This window comes from Sapajus apella, unplaced genomic scaffold (assembly GCF_009761245.1).
Source record: "Sapajus apella isolate SASKATOON/1434 unplaced genomic scaffold, GSC_monkey_1.0 scaffold2, whole genome shotgun sequence".
In the NCBI taxonomy this organism is placed as follows: domain Eukaryota; kingdom Metazoa; phylum Chordata; class Mammalia; order Primates; family Cebidae; genus Sapajus; species Sapajus apella.
Genome location: NW_022436942.1, coordinates 20,526,780 through 20,550,527, shown reverse-complemented (window position 1 = coordinate 20,550,527; position 23,748 = coordinate 20,526,780). Strand labels below are relative to the sequence as shown.

The 23,748-nt window shown below is 49.4% G+C and overlaps 3 protein-coding genes across 5 annotated transcripts in view; all 3 read left to right on the top strand.

Moving 5' to 3' along the window:
- PA2G4 (proliferation-associated 2G4) overlaps positions 1–463 on the top strand; it is a 9,761-nt gene extending 9,298 nt beyond the window's left edge. The window contains exon 13 of the mRNA XM_032291086.1: positions 134–463. Coding sequence (XP_032146977.1) covers positions 134–199 — 66 coding nt within the window. The 3' untranslated portion in view covers positions 200–463. The remainder of the gene's footprint in view (positions 1–133) is intronic.
- A 6,182-nt stretch (positions 464–6,645) lies between these two features.
- Positions 6,646–11,860, top strand: ZC3H10 (zinc finger CCCH-type containing 10). Of its 3 annotated transcripts, XM_032291067.1 has the most exons (4): positions 6,715–6,800; positions 6,929–7,248; positions 7,595–7,658; positions 9,051–11,860. In XM_032291067.1, the coding sequence occupies exon 4, from the start codon at positions 9,103–9,105 to the stop codon at positions 10,405–10,407; it is 1,305 nt and encodes a 434-aa protein (XP_032146958.1). In that variant the 5' UTR covers positions 6,715–6,800; positions 6,929–7,248; positions 7,595–7,658; positions 9,051–9,102; the 3' UTR covers positions 10,408–11,860. The 3 variants fall into 3 exon arrangements, with proteins under 3 accessions (XP_032146943.1, XP_032146958.1, XP_032146951.1); XM_032291052.1 differs by lacking the exon at positions 6,929–7,248 and having other exon boundaries at positions 6,646–6,800; XM_032291060.1 differs by having other exon boundaries at positions 6,929–7,658.
- Positions 11,861–16,075: 4,215 nt separating this feature from the next.
- Positions 16,076–23,748, top strand: part of ESYT1 (extended synaptotagmin 1) — a 23,420-nt gene continuing 15,747 nt past the window's right edge. Inside the window, exons 1-15 of the mRNA XM_032291043.1 lie at positions 16,076–17,914; positions 19,975–20,016; positions 20,185–20,319; positions 20,441–20,514; positions 20,645–20,717; positions 20,877–20,966; positions 21,149–21,204; positions 21,613–21,736; positions 21,834–22,010; positions 22,132–22,214; positions 22,506–22,554; positions 22,677–22,763; positions 22,866–22,958; positions 23,188–23,259; positions 23,423–23,509. Coding sequence (XP_032146934.1) covers positions 17,525–17,914; positions 19,975–20,016; positions 20,185–20,319; positions 20,441–20,514; positions 20,645–20,717; positions 20,877–20,966; positions 21,149–21,204; positions 21,613–21,736; positions 21,834–22,010; positions 22,132–22,214; positions 22,506–22,554; positions 22,677–22,763; positions 22,866–22,958; positions 23,188–23,259; positions 23,423–23,509 — 1,632 coding nt within the window. The 5' untranslated portion in view covers positions 16,076–17,524. The remainder of the gene's footprint in view (positions 17,915–19,974; positions 20,017–20,184; positions 20,320–20,440; positions 20,515–20,644; positions 20,718–20,876; positions 20,967–21,148; positions 21,205–21,612; positions 21,737–21,833; positions 22,011–22,131; positions 22,215–22,505; positions 22,555–22,676; positions 22,764–22,865; positions 22,959–23,187; positions 23,260–23,422; positions 23,510–23,748) is intronic.

The window sequence follows — 23,748 nt, the reverse complement described above, 5'->3', positions numbered from 1 at the left end:
GCCTCCCAAAGTGCTGGGATTACAGGCTTGAGCCACCGCGCCCGGCCAAAAACTTTTATCTCTAGTCCCAGACACTACCCCCCAAATAGTTAGAAACTGACACGTCTTCTCCCTCTCCTTTTCTTGCACATAGGCCTCCAAGACTGCAGAGAATGCCACCAGTGGGGAAACATTAGAAGAAAATGAAGCTGGGGACTGAGGTGGGTCCCATCTCCCCAGCTTGCTGCTCCTGCCTCATCCCCTTCCCACTACACCCCAGACTCTGTGAAGTGCAGTTCTTCTTCTCCACCTAGGACCGCCAGCAGAGCAGGGGGTCTCCCCACCCCAGTTCCCCAGCCCACTCCCAACAACAACCAGCTCCAACTGACTCTGGTCTTGGGAGGCAAGGCTTCCCAACCACGGAAGACTACTTTAAATGAAAAAAAGAAATTGAATAATAAAATCAGGAGTCAAAATTCATCGTTTTCAAGCCCCTCTTTCTAGCCTTTTCTACTACTTTCTGCTTGGTCAAGGTTTGTAGCCCTACCACAGAACAGGGCTAAATTAGCCACCGCCACTGAAAACTCAGCTGAATTTTTTTATACCACTCTGATGTCAGCGTTTTTCCATCTGTTTGGGGGCTTTTTCCTCTCTTTTTCCCATTTTCCCCAAGTATTTTATCTGGCTTCAAATTAGGAGGATTATTTTTCAGATTGTTTTTATTCAGTGTGGCCGATTCCTCATCTTGATTCAGGCCGTCCAGTCAGGCCCTTCCCAATTTAGGAGTTGGAGCCTTCATTTATGAAGAGATTCTCATCTATGAAATGGATCCTCATTTGTAAATCTTTGTTCTTCCATTTTCACAAAGCTGTAAAGAAATAATTCATCTCAACTTTACCCTTTTCTCTGGAGTCAGTGGGGTCTTCCCTCACTCCATCTTACACAAACCTGAGCTGGAAGCTCAACTGGTTTTGTTCCCTGTTTGAAATATTGTGATCTCCCTCCCTTGAAAGGAAAAGGAAGAACCAGAGGAGTAGACTGACTGAAGATACAACTCCTGGCTTTCTGAAGCTATGGACTTGGATTGGATTGCTGGGGGTTTGTAGAGAAAGGTGACACATTTCAGTACCTCTGGCATGCTGTCCCAGGAAACTAGGGCTCCCACTAACTTATGAGGTTTTTAAACACATTGAAAATGACATGACATTAAAATAAATTTGGATTTGCTCATAATGTGCTTTGTATGCTGCTTTGATAGAGGTGGGGAGAATGTCAGTTGTAGTACGGGAACTGTTTCTCCACAGTGCCATGATCTACCTTCCTAAAATGAGGAATGTCTTGACTTGCAGAAGACACAAATCCTAGAATCTTTGATGATATAGTAAATTATCTGCTGGAGTTGGGTGATGTAATTTTCTAAGTAGAAACGGTCCTCACTGCTAAGATTTGGGGTTCAGACACTTAATGCATACTCCAAGAACAGCGCTACAAGTGTTTATCTTGATTCAGGAAGCCAGGAAGAATGTCTGGTACGCCAGTTTTCAGAGCCATACTGAGATCAGATGTGTAATTAGTTTATCTTGTTACATATCAGGCATTGCTAAACTGGAGATATACTACAAGTGAACAGAACTGAACACAGGACAAATGCGTAATGATGTATAGCCACCATTAAAATACACAGAGCAGTTTCAGAGCCCTAAAAATCCTCTGTGTTTTCCCTGTTCATCCCTCTCTCCTTGATTACACATTTATCTGAAGGCAAAGAATGTACAACACCAAGAGTGAACCCTACTGTAAACTAAACTATGGATCTGGAGTGATAATGGTATGTCAATATAGGTTCAGTTGTTAAATGTACCACTCCGGTAAGGTGGAGGGATGTTTATAAAGAGGGAGGCTAGGCCAGGCACGGCGGCTCATGCCTGTAATCCCAGCACTTTGGGATGCTGAGAGGACAGATCACAAGGTCAAGAGTTCCAGGCCAGCCTGGCCAATGTGGTGAAACCCCGTCTCTATTAAAAATACAAAAAAAATTAGCCAGGTGTGGTGATATATGCCTGTAATCCCAGCTACTCAAGAGGCTGAGAGGCAGCAGAATTGCTTGAACCCGGGAGGCAGAAGTTACAGTTAGCCGAAATCGCACCACTGCACTCCAGCCTGGGTAACAGAGCAAGACTCTGTCTCAAAAATAAATAAAGGGGAGGCTATACGTGTGGGTAATATCTATACCTTCCTCACTTTTGCTGTGAATCTAAAACTGTTCTAAAAATTTAAGTCTATTAAAAAAAAAGGCCGGGCATGGTGGCTCACACCTGTAATCCCAGCACTTTGGGAGGCCAAGGCGGGCAGATCACCTGAGGTCAGGAGTTCAAGACCAGACTGGCCAACATGGTGAAACCTGTCTCTACTAAAAATACAAAAAATTAGCTGGGTGTGGTGGCACACACCTGTAGTCCCAACAACTCGGGAGGCTGAGACAGGAGAATCACTTGATTTCCTTGGAGGTGAAGGTTGCAGTAAGCTGAGGTCACACCACTGCACTCCAGCCTGGGTGACATGAGCGAGATTCTGTCTCGAAAACAAAATTTCCCTCAAAGAGCTTAGACTAGTTGGCAATCATCAATTGGAATCCTTGTGGAATTGATACAAAATAATTCTGCTAGGATTTTTGTTTCAAAAAATTTGTCATATATAAGGCAGGGTACAGTGGCTCATGCCTGTAATCCCAGGACTTCAGGAGGCTGAGGTGGGCAGATCACAAGGTAAGGAGTTTGAGACCAGCCTCACCAACATAGCAAAGCCGCATCTCTGCTCTCTACCAAAAGTACAAAAATGAGCCGGGTGTAGTGGGTTGTGCCTGTAATCCCAGCTACTCAGGAGGCTGAGGCAGGAGAGTGGCTTGAACCTGAGAGACTAAGGTTGCAGTGAGCCCAGATCCTGCCATTGTAATCCAGCCTGGACGACAAAGTGAGGCTCCATTCAAAAAAAAAAAAAAAAAAAAAAGTGTCATCATATATAGTTGGGTGGTGATAATACTACAACTACTTAAAAGAACTCTAATTTTAAAAGTTTTTCAGGAATTGAAAATGAAATGCTATTCTAGAAATACAATAAAGGAAAACCACAAAAAAAGGAGGGATTGTAACAATCACATACAAAATGTTACAGTATGTTAAACTATAAAAAGTAGTAAGGGCTGGGCGCCGTGGCTCACGCCTGTAATCCCAGCACTTTGGGAGGCCGAGGCGGGTGGATCACAAGGTCAAGAGATCGAGACCATCCTGGGCAACATGGTGAAACCCCGTCTCTACTAAAAATACAAAAAATTAGCTGGGCATGGTGATGCGTGCCTGTAATCCCAGCTACTCGGGAGGCTGAGGCAGGAGAATTGCCTGAACCCAGGAGGCGGAGGTTGCGGTGAGCCGAGGTCGCGCCATTGCACTCCAGCCTGGGTAACAAGAGCGAAACTCTGTCTCAAAAAAAAAAAAAAAAAGTAGTATGTATAGGGAAAGCGTTCTTTTTCTTTGCTTTTCTTTTTTTCTTTTTGTTTTGAGATGGAGTCTCTTGTTGCCCAGGCTGGAAGTGCAATGGCATGATCTGGGCTCACCACAACCTCCACAATCCGGGTTCAAGCGATTCTCCTGCCTCAGTCTCCCAAGTAGCTGGGATCACAGCCATGTGGCATCACGCCCAGCTAATTTTGTATTTTTAGTAGAGACACGGTTTCACCATGTTGCCCAGGCTGGTCTCGAAGTCCTGACCTCAGATGATTCGCCCGCCTCAGCCTCCCAAAGTGCTGGGATTACAAGCACAAGCCACCGCGCCCGGTCAGGAAAGGGTTCATTAACTGAAAAGTTTCCTGTAGCCAAATCTTACGGGATCTGGTTGTTTTCCAGTGCTTCTCACCCGAGTATACAATAACACTGGGAAGTTCTTTATCTTAACACCAAATGTCAAACTTCTAGATTTAGCTAATTTTCTCCCTATGTCCGATGATTCACTCTTCGCCCCTAGAGAATCACTGCATAGGTCACTGCAGCCTCGACTTGCTGGGCTTGAGATTCCCCTACCTCAGCCTCCCAAAGTGCTGGGATTACAGGCATGAGCCACCGTGCCTGGCCGCTTACGTATTTTCTTAACATAGCCATGCATTGTACCCAGGATTCTCTAGTGATATTTTGCTTCAGGCATTGTAGGGAAAGACCATAATCAGCTATTTTATTCTTGAAGTTTAGGAAAAAGAATTGCTCTATCTTAAACAGTGAGAATATTTTTTGCAGTATGGCAGCTTTCCCGACTCTCCACTTTATATCTTGCTACTTGCTGAACTCTCGGTACCATCGATAATTCCGGAATCGAATCACCTTGCAGCAATTTATTTTAGAAAATAACGTAAACCGGCTGGGCGCGGTGGCTCATCCCTGTAATCCCAGCACTTTGGGAAGCCCAGGCGGAAGGATGGCTTGAGCTCAGGAGTTCGAGACCAGCCTGGGCAACAGGCGAAACCTCGTCTCTACTAAAAACACAAAAATCAGCCAAGTAGCGTTCGCCTGTAGTCCCAGCTGCTCAGGAGCTGAGGCGGGAGAATCGCTTGAACCCGGGAGGCGGAAGTAGCAGTGAGCCGATATCGCGCCACTGCACTCCAGCCTAGGTGACACAGTGAGATCCTGCCTCAAAAAATAAATAAATAAAATAAATAAATAAATAATAAAGAAGACAAACCAGTAAAACAAGAATTTCTGTACAGTCCGCGCCTTTCCACAGCAAAATGGAGGACTTCTCCAAGGAACTGCAATTCCCAAGAAACAATGCGAGGGAAGGTGGCGGTCACTATTTTTTCCCCGTCTGCACCTCTCGGTCCAATATTTGAAATAGGTGCTGACGTTTAAATAACACAGTGCCCTCATACTAAATCTGGGGTGGTGGGGAACTGGTAACTCCAAAACCAAATTCTCTGTCTTTCGAAGAACACCTAACTCCATCAGTCCTTCGCTAAGAGGGGCCGAAAACCATTGTTACGCCTATTAGGTAGCCCCGCCCTGTCGGGGGGAAAGGGCGGGGAAACGGAAGTGACGACACCCGGCGCGCTATTAAATAGCTGTAGACGGAAGTTCGGCTCTCTCTCGGCCTTAGCGCCATTTTTTTTGGTGAGTGTTGTCGGTTTCTCTGTTTGGATTCCACGTACAATCTATTGACATCTGACCTCTGCACTTACCATCATCACAGCAAACTAACTGTAGCTTTTCTCTTTTTCTCCGTAGAAACCTCTGCGCCATGAGAGCCAAGGTGAGCGGTTCCTGGTAGTAAGCTTGGAAAGTAGGAGTTGGCGAGTAGTAGTGGGAGACTAAGGCAAGGCAAGTCCGCCATAGCTCCTCAACTACTGGGTTTCAGGGGTGCCCAAGAGTTGATGGGAGAGGAAAGTTAGTGAGAGAAGCTGACAGGCTAGCGGCTAAGTGCTATGGGTAAAGAGTGGGAGTAGAAAAAGGTAGAATTCGGATTTTATGTTAGGAGGGTTTCCAAGTTACTGATATAGTTGCTATGACCAATGCTTCATACTTCTTGGTTAAGAATCTGTCGGGTTCTAAAGAGTGCATTTCATATCCCTCCTAAGCCCACTAATAAGATTCATCTATTTTTCTTTTTAAAATTCTCTGCTGTTTGTGATCGGTTGCTAGTGGAGGAAGAAACGAATGCGCAGGTATGTTGAGACTTTGTCAGTCCAGGAGGAGGGAAGGGGGAGTGTTCCTTGGACAAAACTTAACGAGAAATATTTGGTTTGGAAATCTTAAAACAGGTTTAGGAGAAAGACGTTTGAGTATTTTCTTCCTAGAGCCAAGGATTGAACAAAACAGAACGATAGAATCATAGTGCTTGTTTATTTTACCACCTCATGCATTCTAGGCACGTTTGATTTAATGTGGGAGGGGAAGACAACTCTGGTTTAAGAATAGGAAGCGTATTCCATTCCTGTGTCTGCTTTTCAGGCTGAAGCGCAAAAGAAGAAAGATGAGGCAGAGGTCCAAGTAAACCGCTAGCTTGTTGCACCATGGAGGCCACAGGAGCAGAAACATGGAATGCCAGACGCTGGGGATGCTGGTACAAGTTGTGGGACTGCATGCTACTGTCTAGAGCTTGTCTCAATGGATCTAGAACTTCATCGCCATCTGATCGCCGATCACCTGAGACTCACCTTGCTCATAACCAAAACTGCCCATGTTGGTCCTTTGCCCTGGACCCGTGACATTCTGGACTATTTCTGTGTTTACTTGTGGCCGAGTGTAACAACCATAAAATAAATCACCTCTTCCGCTGTCTTAGCTGAAGAATTAAATCGTTTCGTCTATTATGCGTTTTTTATGGTTCCATCGGGTGGGGGTTTTCTATCAGTACAGTTTGCCCTGTCCCTACCTGTGCTATGGAGGATATAAAGGCAACAGCCCGGGTTATGTGGTGTGCTTTGCACCTGGCTGGAGTTGGGTAGGGTATGGTATGCCCCTGGAGGCAGGTTTTAGGTTGCGTGGGTTATTAGGCGCTATTGGCGGTACCGCCCCTACTTCCCAGTAGGGCTGCCATGCGAATTACTGCTTTCTAGACTTGTCGTGCTTTTGGGTTGGGTTGCCATGGTGACACGCAAAGCGTGCTGGGAACTTCCTGCGATATGTCGCTTGCCGGCTTCGTACACCATAGAGTATGGTTCCGGGTCTGGTGGCTAGAGCGTCACTTCTTCCGCAGGAAGCGGAAGAGTGTTCGGGTGGGCGGCTCTTTGTCGAAGCTAGAGGACCGGCAGGCGGCAGCAGCAACTACGGCGGCGGCGGCAGGTGAGGGAGGCGGGAGACTTAGGTGGAGGCCGCGCCCGGAGGGGAGGAGTCGGGCCAGCCCCGCTGCTGGGCTCGGCCGGGCCGCACAAGGCCCCCCAGAATCGAGCAGGCTCGTCCTCACACCCCAGGGCAGTGCCCCTTTTCTGACTGACCCCGCATCGCGAGCAAACGCCAGCTTCGTGACGTCACAGCCCTGCCCATCCCCTCAGCTTGATGACACCTGGAGCCCCATCTCACCGCTTCACTTCAAGCGCCCTTAGTGTCCCATTCACGTAGTCCACGGCTGAGCGCCGGCGGCACTGCACAGAAACTGCCAAGCTAGAAGACTTGCTGCGGAAAAACTCCTAGGACTTTTTTCGCAAAGTCTAGGGTGTTGGGAAGCGTCACAATCACTGCCCCCAAGTCTAATCGGCCATTCCACTGCACTGTCAGGCGCTGCCCTTTTAAGGTTCCTCACTTGGCATTACTAACTCCAACCTTTGGCCGCGCTCTGACCCTCACATCCTCTTTCATCTTGAGGCAGGGAGCCCCACACCCTTTGTTCACTCAGGGCTGGTTTTCCAACCCATCTTCCCAGCCCTTTCGAATTAGTTTTATCTTTTACTCTGCTTACTGGCGACTTCTCCCTTGGACAATTGAAGAAGTTCAGTTTGAACCCTGAGGAAATTCTAACGTTTCCAAAGCTTTGCCGTTTTGTCAGATTTCCTTCTTGTAACAACCACCCCATAGAGTGGAGGACAACCACCTCCACTCTTACTCCTTTTCCCACCCAAGTCTGTTTTTTTCCTGCCCAGAACCCAGCAGTGATGTGGAGGTGGAGACCCACAGGAGCCCCGGACTTCACCTGAGCTACCTCAGGTATCAATTCTGGGACAGTTGGGTGGGGAGGAGCTTCATATCTAATTATCTGCTGCTGATGCGACTTGCAACGTGAGCCAGGCTTGGATAGATGCCATTTGTACTTCACCTGGTCATCCCCCTTTGCTAAAAGTTTGTATCTTCTTTTATCACTTCTTTCCTTGATTGCTTCTATTATTCTGGGACTACCTCCCTTTAGAAGAAGATGACCCTTTTATAGATTCTCATGTAACTGTGGCCTCTGGTTTGGTTAGTTCATTTTAGGGAGAGCTGAAGGCAAAGTCACAGCAGTGGGGTGGGGGTAGGTCAAGGCCAAAGTAATCAGGAAAGATTCTCTTATGATCAAAGGGAACAATATGAAGTTTTCCTATTTCAGCAGCAGGGGGAGCCTGAATACCATATAGGAAAGGCTTGGGAGATCAGACACGTGGTAGCAGGGACTCCAGGTCTTACTAGGAGTGGAGAGCGGGGAGGGCTAGAATCAGGGCAATGGACTGACATTCCAAAGCTCTCTTGGGAAATAGGAGACTTAAAAAGCTTTTATAGAGTCTATAAATAAAGAGGATCTTTATGGGGTGAGGAATGGTGTGGTTGGATGTCAGTGGGATCTTCACATAGGGGAGTAGGAAGGGGGTGGGGCGTGGGGAAAGGTCACTTGTTCCTGTGAAATTAACTCCTTCCCACCTTGACCTTATCACAAATGGTTTGTCCTGGGAGGTCTAGAAGTGGAGATTATAACTTAGAACTCCTACCCTGAAATGGAGGGGGCTGACCTCTCTGGGGTTGATAGTGGTGATGCCTGGGAGGGAATATTAAAATATGACAGGTTTTGAGACTGCCCTCAAGGTGGTGACACCGGTCTCTTCACTCAGGATTTTGTGGCTTCTAGAGATTTGATATGTACAGAGCCCTTACCTGAAGAAAAGGAAAAGGGGTTAAGAAAGTTTTGTTACCAGTGGCCCATCTTCTGCAACCCTAGTAGCTCAGCAGCCCATCCTGGGCACTATTCCCAGTTCCCAGACTATTCAGATACCAACCACAGTTTTAATTTCACTTCTACAACTTTAATAAGGTCAGCTCAGATGGAAAGATAAAATCCAACACTATTTTTTGTCTGCTCTCTTTGGCCTATCATCATTAGTGAAATGAGGTGGCTTCACCCCAACTCCTTCCCTCCTCCGTTAGCCAGGCAAGTGTGAATCATTCTGACCCAGACCAGGTGCACAAAAGCCTGGGAGGGACTTTTGATGAGTCAGACATTTCAGCCAGAATTCTTATCCCTTAGATTCTCCATCTCTGAAGCCATTGCCCCTCTGGGCTGCCTGCTCTATAGTCAGGAAGAGTGGGATCTCCCTGGAGGACTCTTGTTTATACCGTTTTCCTCTTTTTTAGTGGTCACCAAGAGTGGCAAGATAAAGAAAACCCTGAGTTGGGCGGGACCAGGATGCCTGATCGGGACAGCTATGCCAACGGCACCGGTAGCAGCAGTGGAGGCCCTGGAGGTGGTGGCAGCGAGGAGGCCAGTGGGGCCGGAGCAGGCAGTGGCGTGGCCAGCTCAGATGCCATCTGTAGAGACTTCTTGAGGAATGTGTGCAAGCGAGGCAAGCGTTGCCGATATCGCCACCCAGACATGAGCGAGGTGTCCAACTTGGGGGTGAGCAAAAACGAGTTCATCTTCTGCCATGACTTCCAGAATAAGGAGTGTAGCCGCCCAAACTGCCGTTTCATCCATGGCTCCAAGGAGGATGAGGACGGCTACAAGAAGACAGGAGAGCTTCCCCCACGGCTGAGACAGAAAGTAGCAGCTGGCCTTGGCCTTTCTCCGGCTGACTTACCAAATGGCAAGGAGGAGGTCCCTATCTGCCGTGACTTTCTCAAGGGGGACTGTCAGAGAGGAGCTAAGTGCAAGTTCCGTCACCTGCAACGGGATTTTGAGTTTGATGCTCGGGGTGGCGGAGGCACTGGTGGGGGATCAACAGGATCAGTCCCCCCAGGACGACGTCATGATCTCTATGATATCTATGACCTTCCTGACAGGGGCTTTGAGGACCATGAGCCAGGCCCAAAACGCCGGCGAGGTGGATGCTGCCCCCCCGATGGTCCTCATTTTGAGTCATATGAATATAGCTTGGCTCCACCGCGAGGGGTAGAGTGCAGACTGCTAGAGGAGGAGAATGCCATGCTCAGGAAGCGGGTAGAGGAACTAAAGAAGCAGGTCAGTAACCTGCTGGCCACCAATGAGGTATTACTGGAACAAAATGCTCAGTTCCGCAATCAGGCTAAGGTCATAACCCTGAGCTCCACTGCACCAGCAACTGAGCAGACTCTGGCCCCCACTGTGGGCACTGTCGCTACTTTTAACCATGGCATTGCCCAGACTCACACGACTCTCAGCAGCCAGGCTCTACAGCCTCGTCCAGTGTCCCAGCAAGAACTGGTGGCCCCTGCTGGAGCTCCAGCTGCTCCCCCAACTAACGCTGCACCTCCTGCTGCTCCACCACCCCCACCCCCACACTTGAACCCAGAGATCACACCACTGTCCGCTGCCCTGGCTCAAACAATTGCCCAGGGAATGGCACCCCCACCTGTCTCCATGGCTCCTGTGGCTGTATCTGTGGCTCCTGTGGCCCCTGTGGCTGTATCGATGGCCCAACCCTTGGCAGGAATCACAATGAGCCACACCACCACTCCCATGGTGACTTACCCTATTGCTTCCCAGAGCATGCGCATCACAGCCATGCCACACTGATGGGGCTAATGGACACTCCCCTGGTATAGCCTCCCATGGCTGGGGTCGAGGAGCCCTTGCCACTTTCCTAGCCCTCCCCAGCCCTGTCCGAAGGGCTCCCTTGAGAACTAGGACAAGAGACTACAAGGAGTAGTCCTGAGGAGGGGCTGGGTTGGTGTGTTTTCTCTCACCTCCCTTTTATGAGGGTCCTCTTGTCCATCTTCAAGCCTCACAGTGGGGGCTTGCAGAGGAGTGCAGACTGAAGCCAGCAGAGAGGAAGGACTGACTAAGGGCCTGTGTCCTCTTATGGGAATTTGGGAACATCCCTCGTCTTGTCCTCTCTTCTACACAGCACAGTTTCCAGCACTGGTTTTGGAAGAAAAAAAATACCCTGCCCAGAGGGAAAGCCAGGAAAGATTGAGAAGTGGGTGGTCAGGAGAGAAGGCCTGATAGGAGCCTTCAGACAATTTGGGTCCTAGTTGGTTGGGTTGGACAATACAGGAATTGCTTCTGGGCCCTGGGAATGCTGGGACCATAGTGCTCCAGCCCAAAGACTAGGGGAGCATTCATTACCCTAGCTTGGCCTGAAAATCCGTAGGGCAGGGCCCACTACTTTCCAAAGAAATAAAAGAACAATTATTTTTAACAAATGGAGGCAGTGAAAACTTGCTTAGATATTCTGTGTGGAAAATGGGAGCAGTAAATAGATCTCATGCCAAAATGGGATAAAGACCCCAGCCTCACATAGCTTGGGTAAGATGGATAGAGGCCAATGAAGAAGAGTAGGGACCCAGAACAAGACCAAATGGGGCTTTGGGGAAGGCACTTTGTGGAGTAGAAGCTTTGGAGCCACCTAGTCTAGTTTAAAAATAGTCTCATCTGTTTCTGGTCTCTGTATGTGCTATTCCCAGGTTGCCTTAGTAACCAGGGCTCCTAGGGTCATTTAGTGGGGCAGGCAGTAAGGAGGGTGTATGTGCCGAAAAATGGGGATGGGATGTTACATAGTTGAAAGATCCTTATTCAAACAGCAGGACACGTGGAAGTTGCCTCTGAGTTGATGGCAGTTAATGTCCCTCCTATCCCAGCCCTTCCTCAGTGGCCAGTTCCTTAAGCCTTTAAGGCTTGGGAGGTCTGGGAAACAGGAGTCCTTCTAGGGACACAAGCCTCAGGGTTTATCCCTTTCCTGTGTCTCCACATAGGACCAGATGTTTTAAATCTACTTTAAAGTCAGTAAGGCCAGGGGCCCCAACAGCCAAACCTCAGTTCCTTCTCAGCTCACAGCTGATGTAGGGAAAACACCTCAGGTGTCTAGTCTACTGGGACAGTAGATTTGGGGGTGGAGAGTGATCCCGGATTGTGTTCCCCCTCATCGTATCTCCTGCTACCTCTTGCTGTCTTGTCTGGTTGATCACTCAGGTCACATGTGGGATTGGAGATGGTGGGCTAGGTCAAGGGTAGTCATTAAAAAAAAAACCCAATGACTAAAAGTGAGCAAACACTGTGGGTTTTAGAAACAACACATTGATAAGTTTAATGTTTTGGGCACGATTTTTTTTTTCTTAACAGATTTTTAAGTGCACATTTGGCACAACTCTAGACTTTTTTTTTTTTTTTTTTTGAGATGGAGTCTCACACTGTTGCCCAGGCTGGCGTGCAGTGGCGCCAATCTTGGCTCGCTGCAGTCTCTGCCTCCTGGGTTCAAGCGATTCTCCTGCCTCAGCCTCCTGAGTAGCTGAGATTACAGGTGCCTGCTACCATGCCCTAATTTTCTGTATTTTTAGTACTGATGGGGTTTCACTGTGTTGGCCATGCTGGTCTCAAACTCCTGACATCGTAATCTGCCCACGTCGGGCTCCCAAAGTGCTGGGATTACAAGCGTGAACCACTGCACCTGGCAATTCTAGACTATTAAAAGAGATGGCTTACAAGCATTTAAAGAAGAATGTAACCATAGATACCAACATGGATTCTCAGTCAAATGATGACTGACTTTATTTCCTCTTTGCCAAGTTATCTCCAAAGAGGTAGATTGGGAAACTTTAGACATTGTATGTCTTATATGTATTTATTCTAGCTAAAGACCGCCAAGAATACACCTGGTACTTGAACAAGTTTGGTTTAATGTTCATTGCAGTGAGGGAGAGGGCACACCATTTGGAATTTGTGGTGTGTCTCAGCAAGAGGGTATTAGGAAGGACTTAGAAGACTTAGACTTTGGTTAATTGATTTTGGGGAAGATTCAAGAAAGTGGGTGTTCTTTTGGATAGGGTGCTGTTAAGGGAAGCAAGGATAATTCTGTGATTGAGTAGCTTGTCTAGAAGAAGGGCAGACAAGTGAACCTAAGCTGCAGTTGATGATGAAGTCACTAGCTGGGAAAGGGGATGTTTCCTGTTTTGTGGTTTGCACACAGACCTTGTTTTGTGCTTAAACAAAATTGTGAAGCGATTTTGTTTTTTGTCTCACTTCATCACAGTCACCGAGTGACCTTGTCCAATGCTGGTGTTTTGTGAGATTGTTTGTATCTAAGAGAACACATTGGCTACCTGTGAGCACCAGGTCAGCCCTAACATCTCTGAATCCTGGCTGTGTCAGACCAGTTCCCAGATTACAGGAGCTGCTTTCCTCTCTCTCACCTGCTAAGTCATCACAGATAAGAAGAAAATTATGGCTTAGTTAATAGTAGCAGTTTTTCCATTCAAATGTCTCTGGTTAAAAAGTAAGAAAAAAAAATAGTAGCATTTGGTGGAATCAAACTGAACACGTGTACTTAGTGTTGGTTAGTGTGTTTATGTTAGAGAAATCTCTGTTCTCTAGTGATGTGCCCAAGTGTTATGTTTTATTATAAAAAGAAAAAACCCAACTTGGGTAAACATATAAAAACCCCATTTATCAACAGTAACACAGGAAGAGCTAAATTATATTCAAAATGTCTGTGACTTGGATTGACTAAAACACTGGAGCACTCTCCCACTAAAAAATTGCTTAGGTCTTGAGCTTGTCTGAAGAACAATGTTAGAGATCTATATTAGCAATAATTCACATGAGAATAACATGGGACTTCCAGTTGGCTACAACAAATTATAATCTTAGCCCTCAATATGTCAATTTATAAATATTAAGAGCCTCCTATGTTCTAGGCATCTTTCTAGCAGCTCCACAAGGGTAGTAGAACCTTGGTCATGGATTATAAATACAGCAGTTCTATGTTCTGCCTAAGTGTAACTACTTAGTAGCGTGTTCTTCTAAATGTAATTTTTAAAGATGGCCATTGACAAATCAATGGGGTTTGCCGGAAACAAGGAAAGGCTGGCAAGATAAAACGTCTTTTTTTTTTTTTTTTTTTTTGAGACGGAGTTTCGCTCTTGTTGCCCAGGCTGGAGTGCAATGGCGCGATCTCGGCTCACCGCAACCTCCGCCTCCTGGGTTCAGGCAATTCTCCTGTCTCAGCCTCCTGAGTAGCTAGGATTACAGGCACGCGCCACCATGCCCAGCTAATTTTTTGTATTTTTAGTAGAGACGGGGTTTCACCATGTTGACCAGGATGGTCTCGATCTCTTGACCTCGTGATCCACCCGCCTCGGCCTCCCAAAGCGCTGGGATTACAGGCTTGAGCCACCGCGCCCGGCAAGATAAAACTTCAAATAGAAGTCTTCAGATCTTTGAAGGGCTGCCCAATGGAGGAAGGTCCTCCCTAAAAAGGGAGTTCTAGAATAGTGGCTTAACATTTGTGATTGCTTAATATAAGCCAAGGCTCTGTGCTAGGCACTTGACATGCAACATCTCATTGACGCAATGGGTACTATTATTGTAGTACCCATTTTACAGAGGAGAAAGCAGGCTTAAAAAGTAACCTGCCCAGGGTTCTGCAAGTAAGGAATGGGGCCAGGAATCAATCTATTCAGACAGTCTGACTCCAGACTGACACAGGAAAGTTCTAATGATATAGCCATCCAACAAAGGGATCATTACTTGGCAGTAACTTTTTTTTTTTTTTTTTTTGAGACTGAGTATCACTCTTGCCCAGGCTAGAGTGTAGTGGCGTGATCTCAGCTCACTGCAATCTCTGACTCTTGGGTTCAAGTGATTCTCCTGCTTCAGCCTCCTAAGTAGAGTAGTTGGAATTACAAGCCTACCACCACGCCCAGCTAATTTTTGTATTTTTAGTAGCGATGGGGTTTCGCCATGTTGGCCAGGCTGGTCTTGAACTCCTGACCTCAGGTGACCCGCCTGCTTCAAATCATGCCTGGGATTACAGGCATGAGCCACCATGCCTGATTTGGCAGTAATTTTTGAGGACTAAGGAATACAGAGGAATTTCCTCAAATCCTGTTGCCCTTCCCATCTTTGTGAGCTGAGATCAGAGTACCATATCCGATCCTCTGCCTCTGGAAGGTGATTGTAGTTTACATATAAATGCAGATTGCAAGTCCAGGAAGTTTAAGTATTCTCTCCTATAGGCCTCATCCTCTAACAAATGGCCAAACATTTCCTCTACAAATGGCCATCCCTTCCTGTTGTCCACTTACTGCTTATCACCACCAGGTGGCACCTGGGCAGCAGGATTGTCAGTGGGTGGGGACCCACCCTGTTTACTTGTGTCGGTAACTGCATTGCAGCTGGCGATCCTGTGGCTCCTGGGCCCCAGCTGGGACAAGACCTTCCTGAGGATGAAGTTTCATCCCCCATATAATTTCTGATGATCTAGATGAGGTGAGGAAGAGAGAAGTTTGGAAAGGAACCTCAATAGGTCATCCTCTCCATTCTCCCATCCTTAGGAACCTCCTCCCCTGCTCCAGTGCTTGGCAAATTTCAGTTTATAGAGAGATGTCTCTCTAAGAAGTTTCATCCATGTTCCTGCTATAGTTCTGCTTCATCCGTTAGTGAGCAGATCACTCATAATTCTTCCAAGTTCCTTGTTTCCGTTTTCTCCCTGCCCACTTCTGGGAATATGGAGGATATAGGAGACAGAATATTGTTTCTTAAATAGTTCTGCAAACTGAATGAAGCAGTTGAGATACTGCTAGCCCTAGGGAAGTAGAGAAAAGGAAGTGTAAAAATTTAAGGAATGGAGGCTGGGCAGGGACAGGACAGGTTTTTTTTGTTTTTTGTTTTTTTGAGACAGAGTCTTGCTCTGTCACCAGGCACCAGGCTGGAGTGCAATGGCACGATCTTGCTCACTGCAACCTCCGCCTCCTGGGTTCAAGCAATTCTCCTGCCTCAGCCTCCCGAGTAGCTGGGACTACAAGCACACGCCACCACGCCCAGCTAATTTTTGTATTTTTAGTAGAGATTGGGTTTCACCATGTTGGCCAGGATGATCTCGATCTCTTGATCTCATGATCCGCCCGCCTTGGCCTCCCAAAGTGCTGGGATTACAGGCGTGAGCCACCGAGTTCAGGCTAGGATAGGTTTTCTGTTTGCTTGTTTTTGAGATGGAGTCTTACTCTGTCACCCAAGCTGGAGTGCAGTGGCGCAATCTCGGCTCACTGCAACCTCCGCCTCCCAGGGTCAAGTGATTCTCCTGCCTCAGCCTCCTGAGTAGCTGGGATTATAGGCGCATGCCACCACGCCTTGTTTGTATTTTTAGTAGAAACGGGGTTTCTCTATGTTAGGCTCGTCTCGAACTCCTGACCTCATGATCCGCCCGCCTCAGCCTCCCAAAGTACTGGGATTACAGGCGTAAGCTGCTGTGCACAGCAGCAGGGACAGGCTTTAGGGAGCTTTGGTAAATATAGCCTGATGAAATCTATGCTCTGCTGAACCAGAAAAAATTTATCAGCTGCAGGCCTCATCCTGTAAGACACTTCCTCTAACAAATGGCTAGTTTCTCCCCAGTGATCAACCCCAGTTCTGCTGCTGCATCATTTGACAGGGTTCCATAATATGCCGCATATATACTGCAGTAAAGGTAATCATATTATGACCAATACTTAAACTTCCAATTAGCCTCATACCTAGATCCCAGGACAACACTCCACCTTTAAGACCAGTTAACTAGTGACGATAGTCATCAGTGTACTCTGCACTTTTTCCTTCCTAAACCTACACAGTACACTGTGGAACTACGTTAGTTCTGCACCTGACTGTATGGCAAACTTTTCTTCTAACTCAGGCAAATGAGAAGGGGAATTGTCTTTCCCTTACTCTTGATTCCTCATTTTAGTGTCCTAGAAGTTCCTCAGGGTCAGGAAATTATTGGGAAATGTAATAATTTCCACTGCCCCCCTCCCTTTTGGAGCCAGCTAGTCTTACCCTATCCTCGATGACAGAGATGACTTACCAACTCTTGGAAATTTCCAAAAAGAAATAAAGCCTCACTTTCTATTCACTCCTCTGCTTTTTTCCCCTCTTTCCATGAAGACTGGATTATCTCAACTCTGTACTTCTCTGACTCTCCAGTTTTCTCCAGGGTCATTCGTTACACCACACAAACAAGGCAGGGGATGCGGACGGGATAGACAGGGTCAGTCTTCAAACACATTCATTCCAAATACGATCGTGTCCTTTCCTTTTCTAAAAGCAGGCAGGGAAAAGTTGAAGGATAAGGAATGGGCTTAGAGTATGAAAACTAGAGAAAGTCGGAAAAAGAACATTATGCATATCCCAGACCAAATTCTGACAAATTGTCCGAATGAGCAGAGGGAAATCCTGACGCTCCACAACCCCGCAACTTCACAACTTGGGCTTTCTCCAAAACACAGAAATTGGCGGTGCGGCTCTGCATGACATCATACCACAGGCACTCCAATCCCACGTGGGGGAGCTCTTGGTCCCGCCTCTCCTGAAATGGTGCACCACGCCTCCTCTTCTTTATTACCAATCGAATGCCGCTTTTGAGCCCCTTTCTTCCTTTTCCCGCCATCCCAGACCTCCCATCTTGGCCTTCGGACCCAATCAGGGAGGCCCTACCTATCAGAAACCCTCTCGCTTCCCCGCGGAAGAGAGGAGGAGTTTCAACCTTTTAACTCCACCTTGGTCTGTGCAGCGCAGACCAACCCAAATCGCCAGAAAGGAGGGGCGTGGCTTGAAGTCCTCTCCTCCCTCCCGGGGATCACGTTTTGCCGGGGGGAGCTGGTCGCAAGACTGGGATACCTCCAGCCGGTCCCCGGGTCGGGCGGATCCTCCCAGAGGTGACACAATGGAGCGGTCTCCAGGAGAGGGCCCCAGCCCCAGCCCCTTGGACCAGCCCTCTGCTCCCTCCGACCCCACTGACCAGCCCCCCGCTGCTCACGCAAAGCCAGACCCAGGTTCCGGGGGCCAACCTGCTGGCCCTGGCGCGGCGGGTGAGGCCCTGGCGGTGCTGACTTCATTCGGAAGGCGGCTGCTGGTGCTGATACCGGTGTACCTGGCCGGGGCAGTGGGACTCAGCGTGGGTTTCGTGCTCTTCGGCCTCGCCCTCTACCTGGGCTGGCGCCGGGTCCGCGACGAGAAAGAACGGAGCCTTCGAGCAGCGAGGCAGCTACTGGATGACGAGGAGCAGCTCACGGCGAAAACTCTTTATATGAGTCATCGAGAGCTACCTGCCTGGGTGAGCGACCACTCTCGGTCCTCGGTGCAGCCTAGCCCCCTTCCACCCCTTCCGCCTGGGGCTTTCTCTCCTTATGCCTAGAGTCAGCTCCCTGCCTTGGGACAGTGGGCCCCACACTTTCCCCTCTCTCCCCACTAGCCGCCTGCCTACTGGACGCGCCACTCTTAGGACCGACTGCTCACTCTCCCCACCCACCCCTTCGCACGCCCAGACTGGATCCTTCCACAGAATCAGGACTTCTTCCTCTACTCTTGGGCAACAGCAGTAACAACATCTGGGAAGCCCATCTCAGCCGAAGCTCTCCCTCCTAGCCAAACCATCTTGAACGCCCCTCTTGCTTTTGGTGCCACTCGCGCCTTTGCTGCTCCCAGAAATCCTGGCCCCGTTACTTCTCGAGGGTTTCCCTCGCCTCTCGCATCCTCCTCGAGACTTTTTACCTACTTAAGGCCATACGGTTCTCCCTTTTCTTGCCTTTATCCCCGGGTACCCGCTGGGACCCAGGGCCGGCCCTTGGAAGGCCGTCGGGCAGCCGCCTTCAAGCTTCCAGCAGCCAGGCTGCAGCGCGGCAGAGGCGGCTGCTGGACGGAGGGCGGGGTAAGGGAAGAGGTGGTGCGGTTGCTGCAGTGCCCGCGGCCCACACTCCCCCCCACCCGGCCGGCCACACCCTTTTCCGGACTGTGGGCTGCGCTTGTTCCTTTGGGGCCGAGACCCTTGTTTCTGCGGCGACTGCGTCTCCTGTGCTGAGGCGGATGCCTGCTCTCTAGCCTTTCAGACGCAAAGCCCGTTACCCGGCCCCTCCCAGCAGAGGTGCCAGTCTAGGGGAAGAATGGCAGCAGAGAGAAATCAAAATTGACACTAGGCAGACACAGCCAAGCTTCCCAGGCCCTGGACTGGAAACAGGAGGAGAAAGGGGGAGAAATGGCCCTAGGGGACCTGTAGCCCCGGCAGCAACTGTCTGCCTCCTCCTCATCTTGGAAACCAATCTTCCCACCCCCAATACAAAGCTCAGGTGTCCTTTCCCTTAAAAGGAGTCACATAGAGAGAGGAAAAGAAAGAAAAAAACCACCAAAAACCCCACAGAGACAGGCCTGATTAGATCTTCTGGCCCCTCCCTGACTCGAGGACTTGCTTCACTCCTCACCTTCCTGCTCTAGAAGCCCCATCTGAGGGGAATTAAGGAAGGCTGGAAAAAGGAGCCAGGACTTTTTCTTTTCTTTTTTTTTTTTTAAGACGGAATTTCATTATTTGCCCAGGCTACAGTGCAATGGCACCATCTCGGCTCAGCACAACCTCTGTCTCCTGGGTTGAAGGGAGCGATTCTCCTGCCCCAGGCACCGGAGTAGCTGAGAGTACAGGCATGAACCACCACGGCTAATTTTGTTTTTTTGTTTTGTTTTGTTTTTTGAGACGGAGTCTTGCTCTGTTGCCCAGACTGGAGTGCAGTGGCACCATCTCAGCTCACCACAACCTCCACTTCCCGGGTTCAAGTGATTCTCCTGCCTCAGCCACCACCCCCCCTCACCCCCCCCAGTAGCTGGGACTATAGGCGCTCCACCATGCCCGACTAATTTTTGTATTTTTAGTATAGCTGAGGTTTCACTATGTTGGCCAGGCAGGTCTCGAACTCGTGACGTCATGATCCGCCCGCCTAGGCCTCCCAAAGTGCTGGGATTACAGACGTGAGCCACTGTACCCGGCCTGGAACCAGAACTTTTTAAATGTCAGGATTCCCTCTGGTTTGACTGGACCTCCCCCTCCAAAAAGAATGTGTCCTTCTCCTCCTCCCCCTCCTCTCTGCCTCAGCAGCTGTCATTTTTCAAGTCCCTGAGCTATCCATGGAGCAACAGTGTGGCCTCTACCCTGTCAGCTCCCCTTATTAAAGAGACCTCAGCCCCCAAACTCTGTGAGGAATGAGCTCTTGGGCATCCCAGCCCCTCGCCCACCCAGAATGTGAGGAATGCGTCACACTTTACTCCCTCCCTCTGCGGCATCCCACCAGCATCTTAGGAAACCAGAGGCAAGGGTGTGCACATCACTGTCTCTGCCTTCCCCACCTCCAGGTCAGCTTCCCAGACGTGGAAAAGGCTGAATGGCTCAATAAGGTGAGGACTGATTTGATTTTTAGTCTTGAAGAGGGGAGGATGGGGATTTGTTTCTTCTTGCCAGACCCAGCGTCATCCCCCCAGTGCGCTCCATGGGGAAGATCCTGGAGGAACTTGCCTTGAGAGGGAAGACTGGGCTCTCCTCTGACCGTCTCTCTTTCCTCCCAGATTGTGGCCCAGGTCTGGCCCTTCCTGGGCCAGTACATGGAGAAGCTTCTGGCTGAAACTGTGGCCCCGGCTGTTCGGGGATCTAATCCCCATCTGCAAACATTTACATTTACACGAGTGGAACTGGGTGAAAAGGTGTGTGTGGAGGAGGGAAAGGGAGGAGGTGGGATAGGGAGAGTGAGTGGCCCAGAGTGGACCGAAGAGGTACTTCTCCCTCCCCCTCTCCTCCCCCTCTCAGGAATTTCTCTCTCCACAGCCATTGCGCATCATCGGAGTCAAGGTTCACCGTGGTCGGAGAAAAGAGCAGATCCTGCTGGACTTGAACATCAGGTAATACCACTCACCACTCTTACTGCTTCCCCATCAATGTGTCCTGGTCAGTCCAGGCTACCTCACTCCCCAACCCCTCAACTTCGGCCAAGGACTAACCCTCTTGGTTCTCTTCCTTACCAACCCCTAGCTATGTAGGTGATGTGCAGATTGATGTGGAAGTGAAGAAATACTTCTGCAAAGCAGGAATCAAGGGCATGCAGGTAGGGCAGATGTCAGGGGCCCACGTAATAGGGAGTGTTTGTCCTGAGTTTCATGGGATACGGGAAGTTTGAGGTTGGAAGGACCAAGGCCGGGAAAGTCTGGGAGGAAGAAGAGGGATTTTTCTGGGGAAAGGCTTTGATTTTCTCTTCTTGCCTCAGCTACATGGGGTCTTACGGGTGATTCTGGAGCCACTCATTGGGGACCTTCCCATCGTGGGGGCTGTGTCGATGTTCTTCATCCGACGCCCGGTAAGGGAGAACCGTGAAGGGGACGGGGAAGCAGGGGAACAGAGAGGGCTGGGAGGATGAGGGCAGTCAGCTATGGGGAATGAGAAGGGAATTGACAAGAAGGCTGAGGGGTTCTGGTGACTGTTGGATGGGTATGACCACACCCCATAGGATCTGTCCTGACCCCTACTCTTTCCCTCCAGACCCTAGACATCAACTGGACAGGGATGACCAACCTGCTGGATATCCCAGGACTTAGGTATCAAGGACTTACTCAGCACGTGCTGAGCGCTCCAGTGCTGGCTGGGTTGGGGGTTTGAGGGACACAGAGCAGTCAAAGATGCTAATTGTGTCCTCTAGGTGCCCCAACTTCAGTTGGGGAGCGAAGACAAATACCCCTGGAAAGTCTGATACTGTGATTTTTCTTCAGGTTGGAGGAGTGGGTAGGGAAAGAAGATGGCGGAAGACTGCAAAAGGCAATGGGGATGGCAGTGAAGACGGGAGAGAACAGTAGGCAGGGAATTACGGTAGAGGCGTAGCACAAAGGATTTTCACAAAAGGACTTTCTTACAGCTTTAGGTCTCCCTTGGCTGTGGGAAACGTACTTGGGGTTGGGAGAAGGCTGGAAGTTGAGGCCATACCCACTTCCTCCTCTTCCTCCGTTCAGCTCCCTCTCTGACACCATGATCATGGACTCCATCGCGGCCTTCCTCGTGTTGCCCAACCGATTGCTGGTGCCCCTTGTGCCTGACCTTCAAGATGTGGCTCAGCTACGTTCCCCTCTGCCCAGGGTATGGCCTCTCCCCCACTAGATACATCCCTCTCTCTCAGTTCTCAGGAACCCCATGCTGGGTCCTTGGTTTTTCACCATCTGATTCCTTCCCCCAGGGCATTATTCGAATTCACCTGCTGGCTGCTCGAGGGCTGAGTTCCAAGGACAAATATGTGAAGGGCCTGATTGAGGGCAAGTCAGACCCCTATGCACTTGTGCGTTTAGGTACCCAGACATTCTGCAGTCGTGTCATCGATGAAGAACTCAACCCCCAGTGGAGAGAGACTTACGAGGTGGGAGAGTTGAGCATCTGTGTGAAATGGGGAAGCCCCAGGAGGTTGTGAGAGAAGATGCTGATTGGATGATCCTCACAGCTGCAGCCCCATGAGACACTCAGCCTTCTGTGTTTCCCAGGTGATGGTACACGAGGTACCAGGGCAGGAGATTGAAGTGGAGGTGTTCGACAAGGATCCAGATAAAGATGACTTTCTGGGCAGGTGAGACTCTGCCTGTTAGAATTCTAAAGCCCATGCTACCAAGGTTCCGGAGGTAATTATACTCACTTTTTGGGCCTCGGAATCATGTATAATTTTCCTTCCTAACCTCCCCACCCCAACTCCTACCATGCACACACTCACATACGCAGGCGAATATCTCCTGAGAGGAAGAAGGGAGTCTGAGATCCACCAGTCATTTCTTGGTGGGTGAGTGGAGGGCCATTGACATGCTGCTAATTACAACACTCCCCTTTTCTCCCTCTCACAACCCTCTCCCCTCCCCACCCCCAGAATGAAGCTGGATGTAGGGAAGGTGTTACAGGCTGGCGTCCTGGACGATGTAAGTTGGGAAAACAGGAAGGTGGGGGCTCATCTCACCCTTTGGGCAGACAGCAGTTGCGACATTGGTATGGAAGGAGTTGGGCAGGTATCTGATCTCTACTACATCTCCATTTCTTCTAGTGGTTCCCTCTACAAGGTGGGCAAGGCCAAGTTCACTTGAGGCTAGAATGGCTGTCGCTTTTGTCAGATGCAGAGAAACTGGAGCAGGTAAGCCACATGGGAAACAGAAAGCTGACAGGGGAGAAACAGGTAGCTGGAAGTGTAGGGGACTCGGAGCAGGGACCAAGATCTATTACTACCCCTCCACAGGTTCTACAGTGGAATCGAGGAGTCTCCTCTCGACCAGAGCCCCCATCAGCTGCCATCTTAGTTGTCTACCTGGATCGGGGCCAGGATCTTCCTGTGAGTTCGGCTGGGTGAACAGGAGCCCTGGATGTAGCATTTTCCCACCCTGCCTTGCTGAGGATACAAATGTCCCTGCCTGCTTTGCTCCAGAAGTATCAACATGTAACACAAGGGTCCCAGGGAGGGGATCAGATCCATCTCAGGGAAAGGTTTCTGATACAATCCCACCTTTCTTCACCAAAACCAAAACCCCCAAGATGGTAACCTCTGAATTCTACCCCCACAGCTGAAGAAGGGGAACAAGGAACCCAACCCCATGGTACAACTGTCAATTCAGGATGTGACTCAGGAGAGCAAGGTGAGGGCCAGGACATCACTGTGGGGCGCCAGGTGGGATGGGGAGAGGCCTGCTCTTGGGATGGTCTCCCCTTTAGAATGCCTGTTAAGTGCAGGGGTTTTCTGGAGAAACAGGAGTGGTGCTGTGGTATACACCCTTAATCCCTCCTCCTCTACATCTCTAGGCTGTCTACAGCACCAACTGCCCAGTGTGGGAGGAAGCATTCCGGTTCTTCCTACAAGACCCTCAAAGCCAGGAGCTCGATGTGCAGGTGAGATAATCACCCCTTCATCACCTCCTGAATACCTTGTTCTTTCTTCCCAGATCTGTGCCACTTCTCCCCTTCTTTTTCCTTGATGCCAATTTTTTTTTTCTTTTTCTTTTTCTTTTTTGAGATGGAGACTCATTCTGTCACCAGGCTGGAGTGCAGTGGCACAATCTCGGCTCACTGCAACCTCCGCCTCCCAGGTTCAAGTGATTCTCCTGCCTCAGCCTCCTGAGTAGCTGGGA